The sequence below is a fragment of the Bos grunniens genome, chromosome 18 (genome assembly GCF_055505025.1).
Source record: "Bos grunniens cultivar Pamir isolate PY7600 chromosome 18, Bosgru_T2T1.0, whole genome shotgun sequence".
Classification (NCBI taxonomy): domain Eukaryota; kingdom Metazoa; phylum Chordata; class Mammalia; order Artiodactyla; family Bovidae; genus Bos; species Bos grunniens.
In genome coordinates this window covers 24,114,355-24,140,495 of record NC_141182.1, presented here as the reverse complement: position 1 = coordinate 24,140,495, position 26,141 = coordinate 24,114,355, and the positions used below count along the sequence as shown (strand labels likewise).

Below are 26,141 nucleotides of genomic sequence, written 5' to 3'. Positions count from 1 at the left end.
CAAGGTCACCAAATCAAAACTTGAACCCCGATCTTCTAACTCCAAGCTATAGTCATCAAAGGGCCATCACCTTTCAGAAAGGGAGCCCCGAAGACAGAGAAGAGCTCATCCCCATGGTCCCCCATCACCGTCTTTGGTTTCAGCTCTGCTGAGAAGCTTGGGTGATAACGAAACTCATACATGTAGGTTGGGGCTCCAGCATCTGTAAGACATGGATTCATACACAGTTCATTTCAGCGGACGCACACCTGCATGGTATCGAGGTCCCAAGAGGGCGTGAGCAGTCAGGAAATTGGTGGCACACCTGGTCCTGAGTGAACAACAACAATATTATTAGCAGCTGCCCACGTTGAGAACCAACTGTGTGCCAGACGCTCTGTGTCCCTGCAGGAAGCCCCTGGTTATTAGCACAGTAGAGAAAGAGGTTGGGAAAAATTCTATGACTTAAGGGTGTATTAGTGGTGGAGGTAGAACTAGATGGAGCCAGGTGTTTACTGAATGAATGAAGGAATGTTGAAACTCTGAGGAAAATGATTCAAAATAACTATCATTATAGAGGCCTTGAGTCAATACATGTGAACGTCTCTGCCTACCCATGCACTGACACCCCAGAACGTCTAGATACATACAGTTTATGCACACAGAAATACACTACATTTCACGGATACGAGTGTGCTAAGGCGTTTCAGTCTTGTCTGAGTCTTTGCCACTCTATGGACTATAGCCCGCCAGGCTTCTCTGTCCATGGGATTCTCTAGGCAATAATACTGGAGTGGGTTGCCATGCCCTTCTCCAGGGGATCTTCCCAACCCAGGGATCACACCAGCATCTCTTATGTCTCTTGATTCTTTACCACTAGCGCCACCTGGGAAGCCCACATTTCTTTGAGAGCGGGTTTCTTTTCATTCCTGTGGAGAATACCTGCAGCACAACAGGTGCCTTCGATTCTGCCTACTTTTGAGCGTTTCCAGTGTTTTTTTCACCTACTAAGAGTGGAACAAATTCAAGGAAATTCAAGTTGCTAGCCTGAAAGTGCAGAGAAGGCAATGGCATCCCACTCCAGTACTCTTGCCTGGAAAATCCCATGGACGGAGGACCCTGGTGGGCTGCTGTCCGTGGGGTCGCTAAGAGTCGGATACGACTGAGCGACTTCACTTCCACTTTTCACTTTCATGCATTGGAGAAGGAAATGGCAACCAACTCCAGTGTTCTTGCTTGGAGAATCCCAGAGACGGGGGAGCCTGGTGGGCTGCCGTCTATGGGGTCGCACAGAGTCGGACACAACTGAAGCGACTTAGCAGCAGCAGCAGCAGCCTGAAAGTGCAGATATTGAAACACAAACCTATGCAGAAGAGGACAATTTACTCTCTGTGTCCCAGGAAACCTCAATCCCAGTATTTCCTTTTTATCCATCCTCTCACGTGTCCTGCTTCCTGCGTGGCTCAGGGAATGTGCAGCAGTGGCAGAAGGGAGAAGGGGCTGAGGAAGGGGACAGTCCCTCTCTCCTGGCCTCTCTCCTTGCCTCCCCTCTCCCCTCTCTTCAGCCTTTCTTGTAGCCCCAAGAAGATGTTACTTTTTCTGCTGATGCTTCAGCAGAGATGCCCATCTTGTTCCTTCAGGCCTAACTCGTGGGCCCCCCACCTGGGGAGCTCTGTGCTTTGCATTGATCGTTATGCCACAGCCAGTGACTGTAATGGGGAAGGGTCAGGCCCCAAGGCAGACTGGTGCGGAATATCATAACTTCTCCCTGCTTTTTGACACTATTACCTTTGGAAAATGCAGAAAAAGGGAAAATGAACAAAACGATCACTTATAATCGTACTGCTCAGAGAAACCTTCTAATATTTTAGCACATGTATAAAAAATAAGGGTGTTATTGGATATGTAGTTTTGTAATTACTGTAATAATTTCTTTATATTATTAAATATTTGTCCACTCTATGGTGTAACAATATACACCACCCTGACAGGAGGGTGTAGAATACTTTAGTTGCCTCCTTTTTCCACCCCATCATGTCACCCTTAGTTTAGCAAGAGGTGTTGTTTGGAACAAACAATCCTTCCATGGTTCCATAATCCACGTGCTAAACAGGTGCTTCAGGGTCAAGCAGAAATTGCTGTATCGACAGTGTTTACTCTTGCTTCTGCCACTCCGAAGTGTTAGAATCAGGGGACATCCCTGGTGTTCCAGTGGTTAATACTCTGCACTTCAGCTGCAGGGGGGGCAGGTTCAATCCCTGCTCAGGGAACCAGGCTCTAGTATGCTGCATAGTGTGGGCAAAAAAGAGAAAGAAACTCAGAACCCAGCCACACAAGAAAGACCTAGTGTGAGTGACAGAACTCAGTTATGATCATCTTCTTTCCCTTCCTCTTATTGTTTTTTTTTTTTTTTTTTTTTTTACCGTTTCACCTTAAACTATTGAGATTTATTAAAAAAAATTTTCCCAAAATCACAACATAATCTTCACAGAAACGTAGGACAGAGATTTCAATAATAACACTTAGGAGCTCCAAGAGAAGAAGGAGGTGGGAGAAAGCTAGGAATAAAAAATATGTAAACTAAAACAAAGTGATGTTCTCCTTTTTTCGGTGAGGAAGGACTTATGTAAAATTGGCAGCATTATCTTTACTCTTTTCATCTGACTATCCCAAGTGAGATAATTAAGAAATTTGCAGTCTCACACACTGGAAAGAAATTTCACAAAATGTATCAAGAACATTCAAATGCTCCAACAGCCCAGCTTAATAGTTTCACTTCTAAATCCAATGCCAAGAAAATGATTTGAGACTTGGCTAAAGAGATCTGCACGTGAGGCTGAGTGCGATGCTGTGTGGAGCCTCAACACGAGCAGCCTGGCTAAATACCCACTAGGACAGGGACACTAAAGGAAACTTAACCCTTCATGCCATGAAATAATTGAGATTTTTCAGAAAACAGTACTGACAGTGAGGAAATGACAACAATACAGTGTTTCATGAACAACATAATTAATTTTAAAATTATACATAAGATATGGAAAGATTAATCAAAGAAAATATGTCAAACCTTTATAACTGATACTTTCAGTGAAGGAATTATGAGTGATACATAGTTGCGTCTGCATATGTTCTCTTATTTTCAAAAAATTCTACAATGGTAAGATTAATTCATATTCAGAAAACGCTTTTTTCTTTTAGAGTAACACGTTTTTTTAATCAAAAAGAGATTGAGAGAAATACAACAATGAAAACATAACATTGATAAACTCCAAGAAGTGCTGGCAATAAGACCCTGAATTCAAGTTGTGAAATGTCATGTACATATATGACTGAGTCTGTCTGCTGTCCATCTGAAATGATCACAGGATGGGTAACTGGGTACACTTCAAAATAAAATCAAAAGTGTAAAAAACAGAATAAAAAAACAGTCATGAGAAGTCAGATAAAAGAAAACTCAAGCCTAGCATGGCTGGGAGTGGCACAGATGCAGACAGCGATACTAATATCAGACACACAGCAAGAAGCAAGACCAAGTACATGAAAGATCTGACTCCAGGCAGCCCCTGGATGGTCATCAGGACCTTAGGAAGGAGGAAGTGGTAGCTAGCACCTCCAAATCAGTGAATGTTTGGGGACAGAATATGTCAGCTGTAGCAATATTTTATTTGTTTATAAAGTCTCCAAGTTTAAAACCCTCCTAGCACAGTTATGCAGAGAGGTCTGGACCAAAGCACCATCTCCTGGCTTGCGGACTAGGTGAGTGAGGGCTCCAGGAAAGGAAGGGTCCTGTGAGGAACTCAAAAGGTACCCAAAAGGATCACCTCTTCTCCAGGTGGGCTCATCCATGCCTGACCTCACACCCCACACAGACTTGGGGTCAGTGTTGGAAGGTCCTGTGGTAGACACAGCACACACTGGGATAAATTTAAGTTGGCCGCAGACATTGACATTTACCAGATCACCTGCTCCTACTCTTCCGGTGCTCAGTCCTTTGCACTTTCTTGGTCCCAGACAACACTCCTTTTTTATGGCTGCAGCCCACAGCATGCGGGATATAAGTTCCCTGATCAAGGCTCGAACCCCTGCCCTCTGCCTTGGAAGCACAGTCTTAACCACAGATCATCAGTGAAGTCCCCCAGACAACACTCCTGATCCTATGCTTGGCCTCATGCTATCCCAGCTCCACTGGCTAACAAACTAGTTTGCAGCTAGCTCTGACCTTGGAAGGCTTCTAAGTCAAAACCTCCAATATGTGCCCTGTGGCCCCACAGACTACTGTAATTCAGGTGAGGGGCCCCTGGGCAGAGGCTATCAGTGCTTCCCCATGTTCTCTGCTTCCCGGCACACTGGCCTGAGTTCTACCTCCCATATCTGCAGCTCTTTCTGAGGTCTTTGGTAGCCAGAGACCACTCTGCCCACGTGTGCAGAAGGTCAAAGCACCAGGGAATTAACTGCCCCTGGGAATAGCCTTCAACCGATGACTCATGGAATTTGGAGCATAAATAGCCCAGCTCTCTTGCCACTGACTGGGGAGAATCCCGAGCCACGTCTTCTGCTGGTTTCCCAGAGCCCCAGGTGTCCATGCTGGATACTCGCTTGACAGCACAGTGTAGACTGACTTCCTTGTCCATCCATGTCACTTCTCCACTCCTCTACCAGTGTTATCTGGGATCACCCCCAAATACACTACCTGCATTTAGATCCTTCCTCAGAGTCTGCTTCTGGTGGAAACCAAAATAGGACAATGCCCCGGATGCAATCAGTTTTGGATGGTTGACCCTCAGCAGGTTCCACCTGCGTGCTTGTGCCACGGTCCGGGCAGGAATCAGTGATGGTGGCTGGGTGGGGACCTCCTCCTGTTCAGTGTGTGGGACTCACCTCTGTGGCGACGGGCCATGTTCACAGACGGGACACCAAACATCACATCTGCTATCAAGTCCAGGAACAGGCCTTTCTTTTTGACAGGGTCGTCTGTCCCTCCTAAATACTTGTCAGTGGCCACTGGAGCCAGTTCCTCAGGAATGCTCTGAAATAGATTGAGTGAAAGTAACCACTGTTAAAATTAAATACATAATGGAGGCCAGACTTATCAATTATCTGTGCAGACAAAACCATTTATGCCATGGAAACAAAACTGTAGATTTTCATGCACACGAGCAAAATCTAATTTAGGTTATTTTTTTGTAAAACCCTCTGACAGTCACAAAATAAACTTAAGTCATCTCCCTAAAATGGCATGAGATAACCACTTTTAATCAGTCCTTTGCTATCTGAAAAACTCTATTGCAATAAGCAATCACTGAAAAGGTGAACAACTTCCTCATTTTCACTTTAGAAGCCATGCTGTAACTTCACACCCCTGAGTTCCTGTGATTCCTGGCCTCTTACCAGGATGGGGTAGGAGTACCACACGAGTGATGTGGCCGTCTTCTGGTCCAGCTTGTCTTCAGAGAGTGGATATCTCATGAACTATTAAAACAAAGGTTAAGCAATTGTGAAATCATAGGTAATGGCAGGAAAAATCAAAGTGACCAAGAGAGCATCTAATGCAGGCTGAAGGTCACTTTGTCATGTCTTGATGGGCTTGGGTCTTTGATGAGTTGGGTAAAATCAATGAATCAAATGAACTTTCATATCCAGAGATCAAGGAGTGCAAAGAGAATAATGTAATTGTTAACAGAAGCTGTCCCAGTCTTTGTGTGTGTGTTCACACACACACAAGCAGATACACGTGTGCATGCTCAGTCTCTAAGTCGTGTCTGACTCTTTGTGACCCCATGGACATTCCAGTCTCTTCTGTCCATGAGATTTTCCAGAATACTGGAGTGGGTTGCCATTTCCTATTCCAGGGGAATCTTTCTGACCCAGGGATCAAACCCACATCTCATCTGGCGGACAGATTCTTTATTACTGAGCCACCAGCGAAGCATATACATACATACATATGTACACACACACACACGCAGACATATATATATAAAGACACATACACACAGAGTTGGGCTTAGAGTCCCACAGTGGTCATCAAGACAGAAAGGGAAGGTTTCAGCCAGCCTAGTGTTGAAGTGGAAGGCTCTGGGGCAGAGGACAAAGCCCCACAAATACCCTGCCATGTCAGATAACTAAGAAAGCCCCAAATACTGCCATTATGATTTTGGTCCTTCCGTAAAACTTCTGAAAATGTGCTGAAGAACCACAAAACTCTGCACATAACGACTCCATCAAAACTCTGTCCTAAGAGACTTGACCAAACTCCAGGACAGCTGCAGGAAGCTTAAGGCCATGTCCCCAGGATGGCCGCAGGCCCCCTTAAAGAGCTCTGGGCTGCCAGGAGATTTTACTGTTTGTTCCAGCCAACACCATGAAACCCATCTTAGAGCAGTTACTTTAGAAACCTTGTAATTTTTGCCCCTTTAGATGTAACTCTTCCACCCCAAGCTGTTTCATCAAGGATCTGAGAGCCATCTCTATGAAAAACAAACATGCAGGGGATAATTCTTGCTCTGTCCTCCAGTGCTTGTGAGATGATAAAGCCTAACTTCACTGGGGTCCTTGATTCTACTTACACCACTGCCTCCTGTCATAAAGACAGAAGTTTGTTTCTTCTCCAGATAAATGCCAGCTAACAAATCCAGGAGGTCCAGTCACATGGACAATCCACCCCACCCCACCCCACTCCCACCCACTCCTTTAATAAGCTCCAGGCTTTCATTTCAGGGATTGGATTCAGTTCACGATGGATCTTTTCCCTAGAGCAGGGGTGTAACTGAATCAAATCTGTTACCATGTCACCTAGTGTCCGGCTTTGTTTATCTTTGGCAGAAAGGAAAGCCCTTCCTAACTTTTGAAGTCAATTTTAACCCAGGAGGAAGGAGGCTCCTCTGACTCTTTCCGTGAGATGAGTGAGAGCATGGGTGACCAGGGGTGATTAGTGGGGAAAGCATGAAAACAGCAAGCCCGAGGTGAGAGGCTGCAGGTCCCAGACCTCACTCTCCAGAACTCCCGAGCCCCTGGCCCCGTCCAGGCCTTGGGTTTCATCTGCCCAGTGACGATTTCCACCAGCCCTCCCGGAACCAGCATTTCAGGATCCATGGATGGGAGGACAATCACAGAGTGTGTGGGGACGTGGGTCCCCAGGGCTACATCTCCCAGATGACAGTGTGGACCATTGGAGATGGTTTCCATGGAAATGTCAACTTTTGTATGACGGGGACAGCTGGCCTGGTCCCAGAGAGGGGTCTGCAGAAAGAAGGGTCCTGTGACCAGAGATATGAGGGGTGATGAGGCCACAGATGGGAGGGGTGATATGATGGGCAGGGGAGACAAGTCTATGAGGCGTGCGCTTTCTCACCAAAGGCAGAATCCAGCCAAACTCTTGCTTGTTGATTCCGACGATGTAGGGAACGGTGTTGAAGTTCTTTTCAGCCAGCATCTCTTCTGGCATCTTCGGCAGCAGCACTCCGTCAACCACGGTGGGCAGGAAAGGATAGGTCTGGGGAAGAGGGCAGAGTATTGTCTGTGCTTCCCCTTCCAGGTCACACCCGCATCCCCGTTTCCACCTGCCGGAGCTCACAACCAGCACATGGTTGTGGCCGGTGGCCACACGCTCAGAGCTAAGTCTGTGGACCCCAGAGGGCAGAACTCTGACCAGGAGACAGCAATAGTCAGGTGATGGGGGCAAATCTTCACTCAAATTGCTATAAAAGTATGTTATAAATGGGTATTTAATTTGAAAAGCATAATTAATATATCCCTATGCAACTCTCCATCTATAGTCAGTTCTTGCAAGCACCTCTTTAGGAAATCACCCTCACCAGGAAGCCCCCCATTTTGGGGTCACTTTAGAAAAGCTATAGCATAACTAACCTTTGAACCAGGCCCCCTGATGCTCTACTCATCTTCAGCCCAAGCACACCTGTCAGATCTTTTAATCACCCAATGCCCTGCCCAGCTTGTTGGTTCTCCCCATAGATCAAAGAAGCAGAAATAAAGAATAAGAAATTCATAGATGATCGGACCTCTTCCCTAGCTGACACATTTGGAATCTCCCCAATATAAGAGCAAGGTAACATCTAGAGGAAGACCAGGAGGCGTCTACAAGCTGCACACACGCCTGCAGGCGAACAGGGCCGGTGACCACTCTGGACCCCTCATCTCAGGGATGAACTGAGGTGACTTCTCGGTTGCTCCTTAAAAGTTTTCATGGCCAAACAGAAACTTGGTGGTTTTGGGGAGGACACTGAGCCCACCGTCTCCCCAGATTGTGAGCATTCTGATTAAAGGTTGTGATTGGCCAGCAGCAGGAACCCCTCTTGACTTGGTAATATTCTCATTATTCGTGATATTTAAGTTCTATAAAGTCACCATGACTCTGATATAGCGAATGCTGAGCTGCTGTGCTGGTGAAATAAGGAATCAGGTTCCTGAGAGCCTCTGGTAACATTTTTTCAACCTTGTTCTGTAAATGTTTCTGTTTAAAGATACCTTATGTAATATATTTATTTCTTATAGATAGTTATATATAATATTTATTGATAATGAAACACCAGTCAACAAGGGCTCAATGTTTTTCGGCTCAGGGAGGCTGCTGTTGGAGTTTCCTGTGAGACTGGGAGGAGGGTGGTGTCCTGAGGACTGAGACTCATGGCTCCTTTCCCCACAGATCTGGAAACAGTGCAACTTGCACAGCCAGTCAACCCTGCAGCCCCCAGGAGATGATCCGGGCTCCTCTTGAAGGCTTCTGAAGAGCCCCTTACCCAGTCATCTCCAGTCCCCGCAGTGGAGGTTTCTCATCCACCTTCTCCCAACAGGGCGTTTTAAGGAATGTACACAAGACTAGGGGCTGGCTGGGGACAGGGACTAGAGTTGATGACAGAGAGCACTGGCCTGGGGGCCGGGGCACAGGTTCTGGTCCCATTATATGGTCATCCTAGCTGTGAGACCCAGGAGGTCACAGCCCCTCTCTCGGTGTCAGCACTATAAACAGTAGGATTTACTAAGATTCCACATGAAGAATTCTTTCATTCTTTTCTAATCATTAACTGAAGCTTAAGGTGATAAGACTTAAAATGTGTAATCAAGAAACCAAAAGTCCTTACCTCTGTAGGGTCTCCATATAAAACAAGAGTGAAAAAATTCTGTGAAGACAAAGACAGAGGTTGTGGTGAGGAGGCTTCCTGGGAGGAAAGCTGACTTATGTGAGCCGTGCTGAAAGTATCAAGTGCTCCCTCCTGGCGCCTCCGTGGCTGGGCTGAAAGGAAGCGGGCAGGACACCCTCCCCCGGGCACCAGCAGAGGGAGCAGGTGTGGGATGGGGGAGGGGAGCTCTGCAGAGGACTGTTGGTGCCTGCCTTGCCCTCCACCCATTTTCTCTTCTTGTTCCTCCAGGCAACAACACCCCGATTTTCCTTTGGGGGAACCCCCTGTTCCCCACTCTCACTCCATGATTGCAGATATCTCTGTGTGCCCTCAGATGCACCAAAATCCCTGAATACAGGGACTACTTCAGGGGTGGACATGTGCCCATGTCATTTGAATAGAGTTCATCCAAATTTTTGCTGCAATTGTTGGGAAATAGGGTTTCTAAGGAGATAATATGTAAGACTAGAGTACTGTTGCTGTCTTTAACCTCCCCAGGGGACAAATCTGAGAATGATGCCAACACCGAAAGGTAAAAGCTGAGGGATAGAGACAGTTTCTTAATAATAGCGTATGTGCATCTGGATCCAGCCATGCCTGAAGCCATGGGCTCCTAGACTTGTCAGTGAGTTACCTAAGATTCTGTTACAACATATTCCTTTCTCAAGGCACTTTGAGATGAGTTTTCTTATCTTGCTTTAGAAAATCCTGACTCATACAAGCTGACTGAAATTCAGTCCAGCCCACACTTCTCTTTGTTATGAGACTGTGCTAGTTCTATTGTGATGCTGAAGCTAACAAGCCTGACCCTGTAAGGGGAAATCCCTTTAAGGATCCCTCCATTATGTGTTGTAGGGCCACAATCCAGGGGTGTGTGTGTGTGTAATGGGGAGAGAAGATAATCCTGGAAACACTTCCACATGATCTCAGAAGAATAACATGGACTCTTAGGTTCTCTGGGTTTTCCCAACGTCACCAAATCTCCCCCTAAATAAGGTGGATCTCTTGTGCCACATGGAGTTTTAGAAAGAAATTTATACCAGAAAACAGTTGTGTATTTATCTTTGAGCACAGTGGTCACCTTATTTGAGCCTGAGAAACCAAGATTCAAGGCTACTTTGGACTTAAACCATGGAAATAGAGCAGAGTCCAGTGCTGGAGTCTAGACCCTGGGAGTCCAGGAGTAGTAGTCTCAGGATTCCAGGGTCCAGACAGAGAGAGTCCAGGTGTTCCGGCTACTCCAACAGTTCCCATTGGCTCTAAATGTGGTGTTCTCTGGGTATCTGTCATGCTGTAACCTCCTGTGATGACCCACCACCATAGCCATCAATCCCGAATGTCACCTTCTCTGTGAAGCAGCCCTGCATGTTATAATGAATGCTCCCCTCTCTGTACTCCCACACACCTAATCCACTAAGTCTATGTGTGTCTTTCTCCTTGAATAGTTCCTTGTAAACAGGGACTATAGCCAACTATGTCTGCATCACCCACTCTGTTACCTCCACCCATACACCTACCAGAGGTGGATGGATGGATGGATGGGTGGGTGGATAAATGGATGCATGGATTGATGAAACTGATCACTATGTGGAGTATGGATGAACTGGGGGGTTACTGGGCAGAGGGACTATACCCAGCAGATTAGCTGATGGATGGTTCACTGATTTTACAGAGACGGGTGACAAAATAGATATATAGATGATTGGTAACAAATGAATGAATGTTATAGATGAATTGATATTGGACTGATGAAAAGATACTGATGAACTCTAATTCATCGATAGATGGACAGATATATAATAAGATGATGACCGAACTGATGAATGGATGAACAGGTGGATGGATGAATGGGTAGATGAACAGTTATGACGGAACGATGACTGAGGCAGACATGCAGAAAACCTAGAAAACTGGGCTACCACTGGGTCATAACTGAGGTGATCTTGAGATAAGGTGTGGCAAGCTTTCTGAAATTATTTGTTCTACATAACCCCATCCCTAAAATTCAAGGTGATAACTATCTCTGAGCATATGTAATGTTTAATTTCTCAAAAATATATCAGAAAGCAAGATTGGAAAAGGTAAGTTTTGATAAATATGAGGGGTCATTGTTCAGTTGTTCATTCTGTTATTCACTGTCTTTGGTAACATCTGAGATACTCAAAAAAAAAAAAAAAAAAAAAGAAAGAAGGAACATTCGCATTGAGATCCAGAGGCTGACACTGCTCTCTCCTGGGAGCTGAGAAACTGTCCCAGGTAGTTTTACCAGGGCAAGAGGACTGAAGCTAAAATGATGAAGCCTGGGACCATGTTCCCAGGGTGGGCGGCTTCTTTTTCCAAGAGAGTGGATGAACTTACCATCTTTTGTGTTACCTCCAAGAGCTCATCCTCTGTCTTGTGGCGCAGGCAGTGAACAAGGACAGCTGAGGTGATGGTTTTGCAGCCAGCAAAGGCAGCAATTTGCTGTAGAGATCACAGATGACAGCAGAATTCAAGAGCCATGCCTCTTCCCTCCATCAATACCGAAGTGTTCTGTCCCATCCTCCCTTTCTATAGGCAGTCCGTGGTAGCAGTAAACACCCTAGACCAGTAGGTCCTGGGTCCAAGGCATGCCGGTTATACTCCTCAGCCTCTGCTGTTTTATCTCTGTTAAACAAGGTGGGCATAGTGATCTCAAAGCTGAACATCTAAATAGAGGCAGCATGGAGGGGCTGCTTAAGAGCATGGAATCCAGAGTCCCACTTTCTAATCTCAAATCTTGACTCATCCAATTAATAGCCATTTGACCTCAGGCCAGTCAGTTGCAAATTGCAGCCAGAGGGGAAGATGCAGAAGAGAAGTCAGGCGCCACAATGATGGGGCCCTGGAGAGTGTGCACGGGCTGCCCAGAGCCTGGTCCAGTGTCTGACATACATCAGAGCTCAGTCTGTATTTGGTGGAAAAATAAAAAAGGCACAGGAAGAAGTAGAGGAGAGAGAAACAGCGAGAGTGCAAAATAAGAGTGTCAGGTTCTCCATTCTTTGATTTCTTGTCTTGTTTGATAGCAAAATCCAGTCCCATCTCCGAGACCTTTCTTTCCTTTAAATGAGCTCCCCCTTTTGGACCTAAGCCTGATTAATGGGCATCTGCTGTTAATATCCTAAAATTCTGAAAACATTCTCAAAAATTCTAAAAATTCATGGGGCCCCTTCTCTCCCTTTTCTATTTACCAGTCCCTTCAGTCAGTGCCGCCCCCAGCGCTCTCCAAATCAGCTCTCGCAGCCTGATCAAAATGCTCTGTGTCACTCACTCCAAGGCACACTCCTCAGCAGAGCCTCTGTGTTGCTCACCCTTCCTAGTCTTCCTAACACTCACCAAATAAAGCCATAGTTCTCACCAGCTCCTATGCGCTATGGCCCTGCCATGGTCCCATGCACAGCTCTCTCCAGGTTTCCTCTGAAATTTCTGCTCTGCCCACATCAGCCTTCTTCAGTCTCTCAAGACTTTTGCTCCTGCCACGGGACATTTGTGCAGACTGTTCCTGTTTCCTGGATATTCCTTGCTTGCCAAGTAATTTACTGCTTACCCTTCTCATCTCAACTCGTTGATCATTTCTTTTTTTTCAGGAAGCCTTTCCTGATAACCTTCCCTGTACCGTGGATGAAGTGCTCCTTTTGGGTTCTGTTATGACCTCGGATACCTTCCTTTATTGCTCTAGGTACAATTGACATTTTATAACTGGTAAAATTATGTAATCATCAATCTCCCTCCTTCTTGAGAATAGAATCTAGGTATTAGGTTATCCCCAAACTATCTGCTGCATGAATCAATGAAGCCATGAAGACTTCTCAGGCACCCGCCTCGTCACAAAGTCCCTAGGGAGAAGCCACTCCAAGCCACCATAGTGTAAGCGAGTTCACTTGATCTTAGACCTCGAGTGAGATAATACACGATGGCACACATTTGGGGCAGCACCCACCAGGCACACTTTGGGACGTGTGTTCAGTGGAAAGCGCACGGGGCTGGCAGACCAGAGTCATGAGCCTGAGTTCAGCCCTGCCCTCCTCACTCACTGACCTTGGCTAGGCTCTTGTACTTCAGCTCTCTGCCCCAGTTTGCTCAGTGGTAGAACTGGGAGGTGGGCTGAGGTGTGTCCTTGCCCTCCTGTTCAGCCATTTCTCACATCTATGCTTTTCTGAGGATGTCAGCCAGACTGAACTCTAAAAAAGGGCCCTGACAACTCCAGGAGGGCAGTGCGTGGTGTGTGGGCAGTCCAGCGTGAGACCTACCTCAGCTGCAACCTTCGAGTCCCTCTTGACCAGGGTGGAAGTGAGGGCCACGCCGCTCTCAGAGATGGCCCGGTGGAAGAGATTCCTGGCCAGGGGGGATAACACCTGCAGGACCGTGTTGAGAAGGGAGTTTATGCTCACGGGAGGAAGGGGGTTTGTTCTTGAAGAGCCACACCCATCCTCACCCCTGTCCTGGACTGCTCCCTTGGAGGCCTGGGCCTGGTTCTGTGAGAAAACCTCAGCTGGAGGGAGGCAGGAGCAGAGTGAGGGACAGAACAGGCGGTGAGTGGCGCCCACTAACTGTAACAATCAACAGTATCTGAGGGCAGCTTAGCAACTCCTAGCAACACTTTAGCGGCACAGTTCTCGTGGCAACTATACTCAAGTAAGAATTAATTAAAAAAATAAAGGTGAATAAAAAATTTTAAATGGCTGGGGAAATATAAAATAAATAAAGAAAATAAAGGCACAGTTCTGACTTCCCGTTTCCATTACTCAGAATTTATCCTAAGGAAAATAAGCATGGAGGTACACAACAATTTTTAATAATGCTCATGTTGTTTATAATAGTAAAAATTGGAAACAATCCAAGGTTTCAATATTATGAGACTGGATAAACAACATATTTTTCATTCTTACGATGAAATAACTTGACTATACATACAAAAAATGAAAGACTGTTTAATACTCAGAGAAATATTTATGTCATTTCATGATGCTAGGGAAAGTTTGTCTTTAAAAATTTCTAACTAGGGCCTCCCGTGTGGTCCAATGGTTAAGAATCCACCTTCTAATGCAGGAGATATGGGTGCAATCCCTAGTCTGGGAAGATCCCACATGCCATGGAGCATCTAAGCCCATATGCCACAGCTACTGAAGCCCCTGCACCTAGAACTGAGCTCCGCAACAAGGCAGGGTGCTGAGACGCCCCCACACTCAAACAAAGAGTGTGCAGCAATGAAGACCCAGCACAGCCAAATATTTCAAAAAGGAATTATAAAAATTCTGGTTATATTCATAGATGGATAGACAGATAAACAGGGTGAATTATGGAGAAGAACTAGAAAAATACAGCTCAACATGAGTATCCAAGGATAATGGAATTGCGAATGATTTTTTTTCTTTGAGATTTTCTGTACTTTTCGTTTTTTCCACTTCATGAAGCATAAAAACATTTTCCTCTGAGTGTTCAACTGTGAAATCAATATAAGTTTTTAAAATGCAGTAATAGGGACTTTCCTGGTGATCCAATGGTTAAGATTCCAAGCTCCCAATGCAGGGGGCTCAAGTTTGATCCCTGATTGGAGAACTAAGATCCCACATGAAAAGCGGCCAAAAAAAAAAAAAAAGAGGCACTAATAGCGCTAACCCTCTGCTCAAATGTGAGGTAGTTGGAGTGCTTCCCACAGCTCCCAGCACCTTCTAATCTGGCTTTCCAGCTTTGCTTCCCTTGGTGTCTCCCTCATTCCCATTCCCCACACCGCACTCCCAGGTCCTGTCTGTGTCCCCTTGTCGCCTGTCCCATCCCCCATCCCTCCTCTTCTTCTCCTTCTCCCCAGCCCAGCTCCATCCCTCAGCCCCAGAGACTGCTGCCCTCCCTCCTGGGCATGGACAAGCCCCCAGAGCCCTCAGAGGGGGCCCCCAACCTGTTCCTAGTGCTCGTGTCTCTCTGAACTGTAGGCCTGGCTTCAAGTCAGACAAGGACACCCAGACCAACCCCATGGTCAGCTCCTCTGATTAATCATTTACACCCACCCCTAATCTCAAGAGAAGTGAGGCGAGTCCTAACGTTAAAATGATTAAGAAGGAGAGGATGAGCTCAATCGACACAGGACAGCAAGAGAGTGTCTGTCACAGCTGTGGCTGCAGCTACGGCCCTGGAGGCTGAGCTGAGCCCTGAGCTTCCTGGAGGCCAAGGGGAGTCTGGCCATTAACTCTCCACCATCTGATGCTGCACAGAGTCAGGTCAGCCTTGAATCCAGGTCTTGGAAGTAAAGGTCCCAGGACTAGATGGGATGATCTGCAAGGGGTCCTATCAGCAGCCACATCAGGGCTAGGAAGACTTACAAGAATGGAGACACTTTCCGCTCCTGCTGACTCTCCAAAGATGGTCACAGAGCCTGGATCCCCTCCAAAGTTGGCAATGTTCTCCTGGACCCAGTGCAGCGCGGCCACCTGGTCCAAGTGGCCCCAGTTCCCCCGGCTGTGCTCGTCCCCTGTGCTGTGAGTAAGAGAACAGGGTGGGGTTGGGAGCAGAGATGTCCTGGCAGGGCCCTGAGGACCAGAGATGGGGCTGGAGGTCCAGGGGAGCCTTCTGGAAAGGACTGGGCTTCCACAGCCCTGACACAGGGTCTTCACTTTCCTGCTGTCCTGCTCTGCTACAGGGCTCTACAGAGCCATCCTTCATCTACTGATTGAGCATTTGCTATGGTCGGGGTGAAACCGAGTCACGTGGTAGAGGAGAGGCCGGGGGGAGAGGAAGTGGGGCGAGTACGTGCAGTTACACTGTCCCTGGGAGCAGACACGGGCCGTGGGGGGAAGAGCTGAGGGGTCTCCGTGAAGGGGACACGACTCCTCTGGGACAACCCTTCCCCAGCCCACAGGTCTTTCCAGGGAGGTGACCACCCCTCCCCTAGCCCACCCCCCAGCATCTCAGGGTAAGAGGTCCTGGCGCCAGTGCATTTGGGAAAAGCTCAGTAACTGCCTGCTGGAAACCTGGTTCCTGTCCCCACAGAATCCACACAGGAGACTCAAGCCTTCACTCACGCGTGTGCCAAATTCCAGAAGGAAATGGTGTGGGTGGCCCAACGCTCCTCCCAGTAGATGTACCCCTGGAGTCAGATGCTCCTTACCAACTCCCAGTTCCAGGCAGCCGTTTCTTCACCTACAAGACTTCATGGAGCTCCCACATGAGTCTACCCCTTCTTTACTTCCCAGGAGGAAAGATGTGTGAGCCTCTAAGTGCTGTGCTACATGGTAACTGTCATCTTTAAGAGACTGCAACATGCCAGGCAGCACAGTGAAAACAAGAACAGCAGTTCAGATGAGATGACAACTGGGTTGGGCTTGTAGGAATAATAGGAGTGTGTCAGGGAGATTAGGTGTTTTATGTGTAAGAGCTCAGAAGTAGGTGCACCAGGGTGGCTGGGGAATGAGAAGGTAGGTGGAGCCCAATTAGGAGGGGACTCAGATGTCTTAGTAGGGAGCCTAGCAAGGAGCCCCTTGAGGGCTTGCATGACCAGAGGGCTTGCATGACCAGAGTGGGGTCCTAGCACCCCCACCCTGGGGGCAGTGTGCCACCAGGAGAGTCCAGGGTCTTACCTGAAGAATCCCCAGATGCCCAGGCGGTACTGAATGGTCACCACCACCACATTTTCACGGGCAGAGAGGGCCAGCCCATCATAGGTTGATGCCCCGCCCACCACGAGACCTCCTCCATGGATCCACACCATCACCTGGACGGGGAGGATGCAACCACAGGGTTACAGGAAGCAGAGCTGGGGAAGACCTCAGAGACAGGTTTGGTCACCTACCCATTCTCCAGCTGCAGCCCAGGCCACCACCCAACTCAGGGCACCCTGGCTGCCCCTGCCTGTCTCCCCTGCCCCAGTGCCACCGTGCTCAGCGCTCTTTTTGCTGAGAACATCATCATGGGAACAGCCAAGGCTTGAGCATCATCTCCTCCCCAGCACTCCCACCACCCTCACTCCTGGGCCCATCATACAGCTCAGTCCACTCTGCATAAAGCCCTTGGTTAGAAGCTTATTTCAACTTCATCTTAGTTACCTTTTGTGTGGTGAATTCAACTTCTCAAGTGAATGGATGATCGTGTTACAAAGCACACACCGAGACTGGCACCTCTTCTTAATATGACTTCCTGCTATTCTACTTCCTCCTCCACTCCCCAAATCTCACCCATCCTCCAAAGCCCAGCCTAAAACCACCTCCTCCAAAAAGCCTTCAACCATTTGATGAATATGATCTGAAAACCTACTAGGTGCCAGGGACTTTGGGAAGAATTGAGGATGAGAGAGGACATGAAAATTCATAAAACACTGCCCTGAATTTAAGGCGTTCACATAACAAGAAAGTGAGAATGACTAAAATTATATTATAAAAATTTGGCTAATAAAAAACAAAAGAACTCATTTACAAATTATATGCTAAGAATGGTTGTATGCAATAAAAACAAATCACCCATTTGAGAGGGACTCTTAATTGTCCCATTTCATAGACAGGTGACCACGCAGCTAATAGGCGGTAGAGACAGGACTTGAACCCAAGCAGTCTGGCTCCAGAGTCCACATGTTGAGCCACTCAGCACACAGACACCAATGGCCATGGCACAGCAGGGTGGCTGTTGGGGCAGAAGAATTCCTTCCCTACAACTCTAACTAATGCATCAGGATGACTTGCCTCATGTTCTGACCCAGACACTGCCATAAACTTGATATTTGTTACTGAAACCTCATGTGTGATTATCCCCGATTTGAGGAAACACCTAGTAAAAGGCAGAACAAAGATTTACACCCAGACCCTACAGGTCCAGAGCCTGTGTCCACACTAGAGGTTCTCCAGCCTCAGGTTCCCAGAGCCCCTGCTCCTCCGACACCTCTGATCCCTGCCTGCCTCCAGGCAGAGGGACTGAGTTTGCAGTCATCTCTGAGTTTAGGCTGAGCCAGGGGCTGGTCAGCAGTGATTTGCTGAAGAGGCCAGTCCAGCTAGGTACAGATCCTCCAAGCCAGGGGCTATGTGGTCATGGTTTTCCCTTCCCTCTTCTCCTAACCCCCACTTCTAGCTATGTGTATGGGTACACTCAGTATGTAAGAGTGGAAATGAATGAATGAACAATCATCCTCACCTCTTTGAGCTTCTAGTCAGAAGTTCACAGACACCCTTCTCTACATCTGGGCACCATGCCAGGGGTGTTCCTGGGTGATGGCTGGGTGTTCTCTCCCCTGTCTCTACCCCCAGTGACCGCTCCTTTTCCAGCAGACCTGCCCCAACATCTAGCCTGAGTCTAGAAGTCGGTCATCTATCTGGGCTCCATGTATTTTGGAAATGCTGACTCACTGGGTCATCAGCTTGGGCCAAAGACAATCAGGAAGTGAATTTAGCTACAAGAAAATCTTGATAGCTGGCAAAGGCAAAGGAAAATACATCTTTGTTGCTCGAGGCTCTGCCCCACAAGCTGTGACACAGAAAGCTGTCAGAGAGGGTCTCTGTGTGCTGAGGAAAGGCCACACACAGGCTCCGTGCTAGCGCGTGTCAGAGCGCTCCTGGCTGTTCCAGGAGTCCCGTGCTCCAGTCCTGCCAACCCTACTCTGTGACCGCTCCTTCCCCTCACTGGGCCTCAGTTTCTCTGTCTGTAAAGGAAGGGTTGGCTTGTTGGCTTATCTCCGAGATTGCTTCCAGCTCTAACTTTATGGAAATGACGTTTTACCCTCTCTGGGTATCAGATTCCTAATGTAGCAATTAAAAGTCATCCTTCTTGTCCATCTATTAGCATGAGAGACCCAAGAAAAATTAAATGTGCATTACAAATGGGCAGCAATCTCCCCCAGGGGCCTACTCTGGCCGAGGGGAAACAGAGGAGTGGTCAACCTGCGCTCCCTGATGTCAGGTTTGGCTGTGGTGCACAAGAAAGCCCTGCGGCCCCAGAAGACCCTTGGCCAAAGACGCCCCCACCCAACACTGCCTTCATCCCCTTCCAGTCTACACCAGCCTTGCCCAGTGGTTCCCACCGCTCACCGGCAGCCTGCTTCTCTTCGTCAAGTCAGCAGGGGTGTATATATTTAGGTAAAGACAGTCTTCGGAAAACGTGAGACTAATGTTCTCCTTTCTGTTGGTAAAGAGATCCGAGAGCAACTGTGCCCCCACTGGGTCTTGGGAGCACCTGTGAGGGGCAAGGAGAGAGAAGAATTCTTGAGGTTCAATCAGAGCTTACCAAGGAGATGTCTCCTGTGGTCATCAAAGGCCTTGGGCTGGCAGCTTCAGGCCAGTAAACAGAGTTGTTCTTACCATACCTGGGGCATGCGATGGGGATCCACAGGCTCAACAAGGTTTCCCAGGACCATGTACAGTCAGACCTGACCCTCTTCCCTCCCTAGGCCTCTGGAATGCTCCGGATCAAGGAAGGAGGCTGCCCTATGTGCTGATGGGTGTGTTCAGTTCAGTTTAGTCACTCAGTCATGTCCGACTCTTTGCAACCCCATGGACTGCAGCACGCCAGGCCTCCCTGTTGCTGCTGCTAAGTCACTTCAGTCATGTCCGACTCTGTGCAACCCCATAGATGGCAGGCCATCAGGCTCCCCTGTCCCTGGGATTCTCCAGGGAAGAACACTGGAGTGGATTGCCATTTCCTCCTCCAATGCATGAAAGTGAAAAATGAAAGTGAAGTCACTCTGTCGTGTCTGACTCTTAGTGACCCCATGGACTGCAGCCTACCAGGCTCCTCTGCCCATGGGATGTTCCAGGCAAAAGTACTGGAGTATGTTGCCATTGACTTCTCAGCCAGGCCGCCCTGTCCATCACAAACTCCCAGAGTCTACCCAAACTCATGTCCATTGAGTCAGTGATGCCATCCAACCATCTCATCCTCTGTTGTCCCCTTCTCTGCCTGCCCTCTATCTTTCTCAGCATCAGGGTCTTTTCAAATGAGTCAGTTCTTTGCATCAAGTGGCCAAAATATCGGAGTTTCAGCTTCACCATCAGTCCTTTCAGTGAACACCCACGACTGATCTCCTTTAGGATGGACTGGTTGGATCTCCTTGCAGTCCAAGGGACTCAAGAGTCTTCTCCAACACCACAGTTCAAAAGCATCAATTCTTCGGTGCTCAGCTTTCTTTAGAGTCCATCTCTCACATCCATACATGACCACTGGAAAAACCATAGCCTTGACTAGACAGACCTTTGTTGGCAAAGTAATGTCTCTGCTTTTCAATATGCTATCTAGGTTTGTCATAACTTTCCTTCCAAGGAGTAAGCGTCTTTTAATTTCATGGCTGCAGTCACCATTTGCAGTGATTTAGGAGCCCCAAAAATAAAGCCAGCCACTGTTTCCACTGTTTCCCCATCTACGTGCCATGAAGCGATGGGGCTGGATGCCATGATCTTAGTTTTCTGAAAGTTGAGCTTTAAGCCAACTTTTTCACTCTTCTCTTTCACTTTCCTCAAGAGATTCTTTAGTTCCTCTTCACTTTCTGCCATAAGGGTGGTGTCATCTGCATATCTGAGGTTATTGATATTTCTCCCGGCAATCTTGATTCCAGCTTGTGCTTTATCCAGCCCAGCGTTTCTCATGATGTGCTCTGCATATAAGTTAAATAAGCACGGTGGCAATATATAGCCTTGATGTACTCCTTTTCCTACTTGGAACCAGTCTGTTATTCCATGTCCATTGCTAATTATTGCTTCCTGACCTGCATACAAATTTCTCAAGACACAAGTCTGGTGGTCTGGTATTCCCATCTCTTTCAGAATTTTCCACAGTTTATTGTGATCCACACAGTCAAAGGCTTTGGCATTGTCAATAAAGCAGAAATAGATGTTTTTCTGGAACTCTCTTGCTTTTTAGCAGATGTTGGCAATTTGATCTCTGGTTCCTCTGCCTTTTCTAAAACCAGCTTGAACATCAGGAAGTTCATGGTTCATGTATTGCTGAAGCCTGGCTTGGAGAATTTTGAGCATTACTTTGCTAGTGTGTGAGATGAGTGCATTGTGTGGTAGTTTGAGCATTCTTTGGCATTGCCTTTCTTTGGGATTGGAATGAAAACTGACCTTTTCCAGTCCTATGGCCTCTGCTGAATTTTCCAAATTTGCTGGCATATTGAGTGTAGCACTTTCATAGCATCATCTTTTAGGATTTGAAATAGCTCAACTGTAATTTCATCACCTCCACTAAATTTGTTTGTAGTGATGCTTCCTAAGACCCACTTGACTTCACATTCCAGGATGTTTGGCTCTAGGTGAGTATCACACCATCATGATTATCTGGGTCATGAAGATCTTTTTTGTATAGTTCTTCTGTGAATCCTTGCCACCTCTTCTTAATATCTTCTGCTTCTGTTAGGGCCATACCAATTCTGTCCTATATTGAGCCCTTATTTGCATGAAATGTTCCCTTGGTATCTCTAATTTTCTTGAAGAGATCTCTAGTCTTTCCCATTCTACTATTTCCCTCTGTTTCTTTGCACTGATCACTGAAGAAGGTTTCTTATCTCTCCTTGCTATCCTTTGGAACTCTGCATTCAAATGGGTATATCCTTCCTTTTCTCCTTTGCTTTTCACTTCTCTTCTTTTCACAATTATTTGTAAGGTCTCCTCAGAGAGCCATTTTGCTTTTTTGCATTTCTTTTTCATTTCATTTTTTATTTTTACTCCAAGGTCAGGAGCGGTGGCCATGAGGAGATTCCCCACCTCCAAGGTAAGAGAAACCCCAGTAAGACAGTAGGCGCCGAGAGAGGGCATCAGAGGGAAGACAGACTGAAACCACAATCACAGAAATCTCTCCAATCTGATCACATGGACCACCGCCTTGTCTAACTCGATGAAACTAAGCCATGCCGTGTCGGGCCTCCCAAGATGGATGAGTCATCGTGGAGAGTTCTGACAAAATGTGGTCCACTGGAGAAGGGAATGGCAAACTACTTCAGTATTCTTGCCTTGAGAAGCCCATGAACAGTATGAAAAGGCAAAAAAAAATTGGACACTGAAAAATGAACTCCCCAGGTCAGTAGGTGCCCAATATGCTGCTGGAGATTAGTGAAGTAACTCCAGAAATAATGAAGGGACAGAGCCAAAGCAAAACAACACCCAGTTGTGGATGTGACTGGTGATAGAAGCAAGGTCCAATGCTGTAAAGAGCAATAGTGCATAGGAACCTGGAATGTTAGGTCCGTGAATCAAGACAAATTGGAAGTGGTCAAATAGGAGATGTCAAGAATGAATGTTAACATTCTAGAAATCAGTAAACTTAAATGTACTGAAATGGGTGAATTTAACTCAGATGACCATTACATCTGCTACCGTGGGCAGCAATTCCTTAGAAGAAATGGAGTAGCTATCATAGTCAACAAGAGTCCAAAATGCAGTACTTGGATGCAATCTGAAAAAACAACAGAATGATCTATTTGTTTCCAAGGCAAACCATTCAATATCACAGTAATCCAAGTCTATGCCCCAACCAGTAACGCTGAAGAAGCTGAAGTTGAACAGTTCTAGAAAGATCTACAAGACCTTTTAGAACTAACACTCAAAAAAGATGTCCTTTTCATTATAGAGGACTGGAATGCAACAGTTGGAATCAAGAAACACCTGAAATAACAGGCAAATTTGGCCTTGGAGTATAGAATGAAGCAGGGCAAAGGCTAATAGAGTGTTGCCAAGAGAACGCACTGGTCATAGCAAACACCCTCTTCCAACAACACAAGAGAAGGCTCTACACATGGACATCACCAGATGGCCAACACCAAAATCAGCTTGATTATATTTTTTGCAGCCAAAGATGGATAAGTTCTATACAGTCAGCAAAAACAAGACTGGGAGCTGACTGTGGCTCAGATCATGAACTCCTTATTGCCAAATTCAGACTTAAATTGAAGAGGGGAAATCCAATAGACCATTCAGGTATGACCTAAATCAAATCCTGCATGATTATACAGTGGAAGTGAGAAATAGATTTAAGGGACTACATCTGATAGACAGAGTGCCTGATGAACTATGGATGGATGTTTGTGACACTGTACGGGAAACAGGGAGCAAGACCATCCCCAAGAAAAATAAATGCAAAAAGGCAAAATGGCGGTCTGGGAAGGCCTTACAAATAGCTGTGAAGAGAAGAGACACGAAAAGCAAAGGAGAAAAGATGGGCATGAGAAAGGGCCATTTCCTGCATCCCTGGGTCCACACCAGCGCTGTATGACGCCGCTGTAGAGTGCCCATATTCTGCCCACAGGGAAACAGGAGACTTCCAGAAACCAGGACAAATCAATCAAATGGCAGATATTTAGGGTCTACAACAGATCAGGGGTCAAATATTTGTGGGCAGCATTAGAACTGCACCCTAGCCCTGCCTCTCCCTGATATGCTGTGTTTCCTTGGGCAAATGCCTTGCCTGCTCTGCACCCGAATCTCTCTGGTGTAAGTGAGGGGAGGATTTCTGTAAGGATTTTGCAGCAGGGACATGCTAAAATTCTGTCAGCAACTCATCACAGGCTGGAACTACAGGCTGCCATCACAGGATATCTAAAATATGGAACATGTGGCTTCCCTGATGGTCCAGTGATTAAGAATCCGCCTGCCAATGCAGGGGACACGAGTTCAATCCCTAATTGGGGAACTAATTACAGCTGTCAAGTGGCAGAGTCAGAGCTCCAAAGAGAACCTCCTGATTTACATCCTGGGGGAGCTTTCCCCATATGACCGAGACAAGCGGGTATAGTATTCATAAAAGAAGAAATTCAACATTTAATATAGGGAAACAGAGTCAATCTCACTAATATTCAAATCAATGCAGAATAAAAAAATAATTTTATAATGACTGTTCAGTATCCAAAAGCCATTTTTAATTGCCCCAAGCATTGCCAAAAATTCAGCTAATGGAGGTTTTCATATGTTGGTTAAATGGGTGCAGTTGGAATATTTCTGAAGGGAAATTTTTAAAAATACTCCAACTCCAAAATATCATATCTTGGAACTTAATCGAAAAATACTTATAACATGCAGGAAGATTTAGCTACAAGATGTTCAACAGAGTGCTACTTATATTATCAAAAACATCAACAACAATGAAGAATCTCAAATATGAGATGAGGTAAAGAAATTGTGATTCAATACCAAATGAAATAGAGTGACCAAAAATCATATTGCGATATTTAATGATACAGAATGATGTTCATGATATACTTGCATGAACAAAACAGGAATCTAAGTTATCTGTATGGTGTAATATGATACTGTGATATAAGAAGAAATATGCATTTGATCTTCGGCCAGCTTCACTGAATAGCTGTTAAAACCCTTGTATCAGTCATTTCCTGAGTGGTGTATACTATTGGGTGAATGAGGTGATTTGTGGACCATACCTAAGAGCAGGAACCGGTTGCCAGAGAAATAATCACATAATTAGAGAGTAGGAACCTTCTATCACAACCTCCTGAACTCTGGAAAGGGGAGTTGGAATGGAGGGGAATGAATCACCGATTATTTCAATCACTATGCCCATATAATGAAGACTCCATGAAAACTCAAAAAGACACATTCAGAGATTGTCCTGCCAAAACAGAAGGCTTTTTTTCTATATTGTGTGGCATGTGAGATCTTACTTCCCTGACCAGGGATTGAATCCATTGCAGTAGAAGGGCAGATTCTTAACCTCTGGACAACCAGGGAGGTGGCCACCATGCTGGGTCCTCTGTCAGGGACCTCACCTTACGGATCTCTTCATTTGGCTTGTGGTTTGTATCCTACAATACCCTTCATAATGAACTGGTAATCTAGTGGGGAAACTAGTTTGTTGAGTTCTGTGAGCTGCTCTGGTAAATTACTAGAACCCAGGAAGGGGGTCACAGGAACTTCTGAGTTATAGCCAGTTGGTCAGACACACAGGCGACAACTTGGAATTGGCGTTTGAAGTAGAGGGAGGTTATGTGGGACTGAGCCCTTCACGGATGGAATCTGACGCTATCTCTGGCAAAACCCCGACAGAATTAGGCGAATTGTTGTGCTCCATATGGTGTGCAAGAACTGCTTTTTGATGCGGGAAACACACACACACTAGAAGTGGGTAGGGAAAGTTATGTGATTCCATTTAAAGGGAGAAAGTGTGCAGCAGGTAAAAGACTGGAAAAATAGAATCTAAACTGTGAATAGCAGTTCTTGCTAGGTGGTGGGACTGTGTGGTTTTCATTTTCTCAACTTTACTCACCTGTAGTTCCTCACTTTAAAAAAATTACTCAATTTTATTTATTAATATTTGGCTGCACCAGGTCTTCGTCATGGCATGTGGGATTTTTCAGTTGCAGCACAGGAACTCGTAGTTGTGGCACTTGGAATCTAGTTCCCTGACGACGGATTGAGCCCATGCCCTCTACATTGGGAGCATGGAGTCTTAGCCACTGGACTACCAGGGAGGTTCCCTCACTTTTATGTAATAAGTATGTACTACTTATTACTTGTTATCAGGAAAGAAAAAGAATGAATGTTTTTTAAAAGAAAGGGAAGATGGAAGGGAGTAAGGACAGTAGAGAAGAGAAGAAAGGAAAAGAATGTAGCAAGACGCAGGACCCTGGAAATAATTAGAAATCTCTTGCTGAGATAAATAATACGTGACTCAAAGCTTGCAGACATCTGAGATGCCTTGGGAAGCAGCTGAGCGTCTTCTTTACCCAACTTGGCCAGCTAAGCAGAAAACATCAACAATGGTTCTGCTTATGCCAAGAGAGCAAGACACACTTGGGAGCTGAGAACTTGTGCAATCAACACCCCAAAGCACTACCACCCACACATCTCCTGGCCCACCTTACTCCTCACTATGGTGAAGTTCAAGAAGGAAAAGAAATAGAATTGTGAAAATTAATAAAGGGAAACCTCACTAAAATAAAATGCAGAGATCAGGAGGGGCAGTTCTCAGGAACATACCACTTCACCTCAATACAGATTTCATTAGGTAGAGACAGACTTTGCACCTCTGGCTGGAAGTGACAGGACTTTACTATGAGAAAGATTAACTCTTCCCTTGGCAACAGCTCAGCCAATG

The 26,141-nt window shown here is 46.3% G+C and overlaps 1 protein-coding gene across 5 annotated transcripts in view; it reads right to left on the bottom strand.

Annotated features, from left to right (window-relative positions):
• Nucleotides 1-26,141, bottom strand: part of LOC147353251 (liver carboxylesterase-like) — a 37,724-nt gene that overhangs the window by 1,556 nt on the left and 10,027 nt on the right. For all 5 annotated transcript variants that reach the window (XM_086350723.1, XM_086350724.1, XM_086350721.1 and 2 more), the window contains 10 exons: nucleotides 19,136-19,280; nucleotides 16,706-16,839; nucleotides 15,452-15,605; nucleotides 13,385-13,489; nucleotides 11,475-11,579; nucleotides 9,078-9,116; nucleotides 7,331-7,471; nucleotides 5,368-5,448; nucleotides 4,858-5,005; nucleotides 71-202 (listed from right to left, as the gene is read on the bottom strand). In XM_086350723.1, coding sequence (XP_086206849.1) covers nucleotides 71-202; nucleotides 4,858-5,005; nucleotides 5,368-5,448; nucleotides 7,331-7,471; nucleotides 9,078-9,116; nucleotides 11,475-11,579; nucleotides 13,385-13,489; nucleotides 15,452-15,605; nucleotides 16,706-16,839; nucleotides 19,136-19,280 — 1,184 coding nt within the window. The remainder of the gene's footprint in view (nucleotides 1-70; nucleotides 203-4,857; nucleotides 5,006-5,367; nucleotides 5,449-7,330; nucleotides 7,472-9,077; nucleotides 9,117-11,474; nucleotides 11,580-13,384; nucleotides 13,490-15,451; nucleotides 15,606-16,705; nucleotides 16,840-19,135; nucleotides 19,281-26,141) is intronic.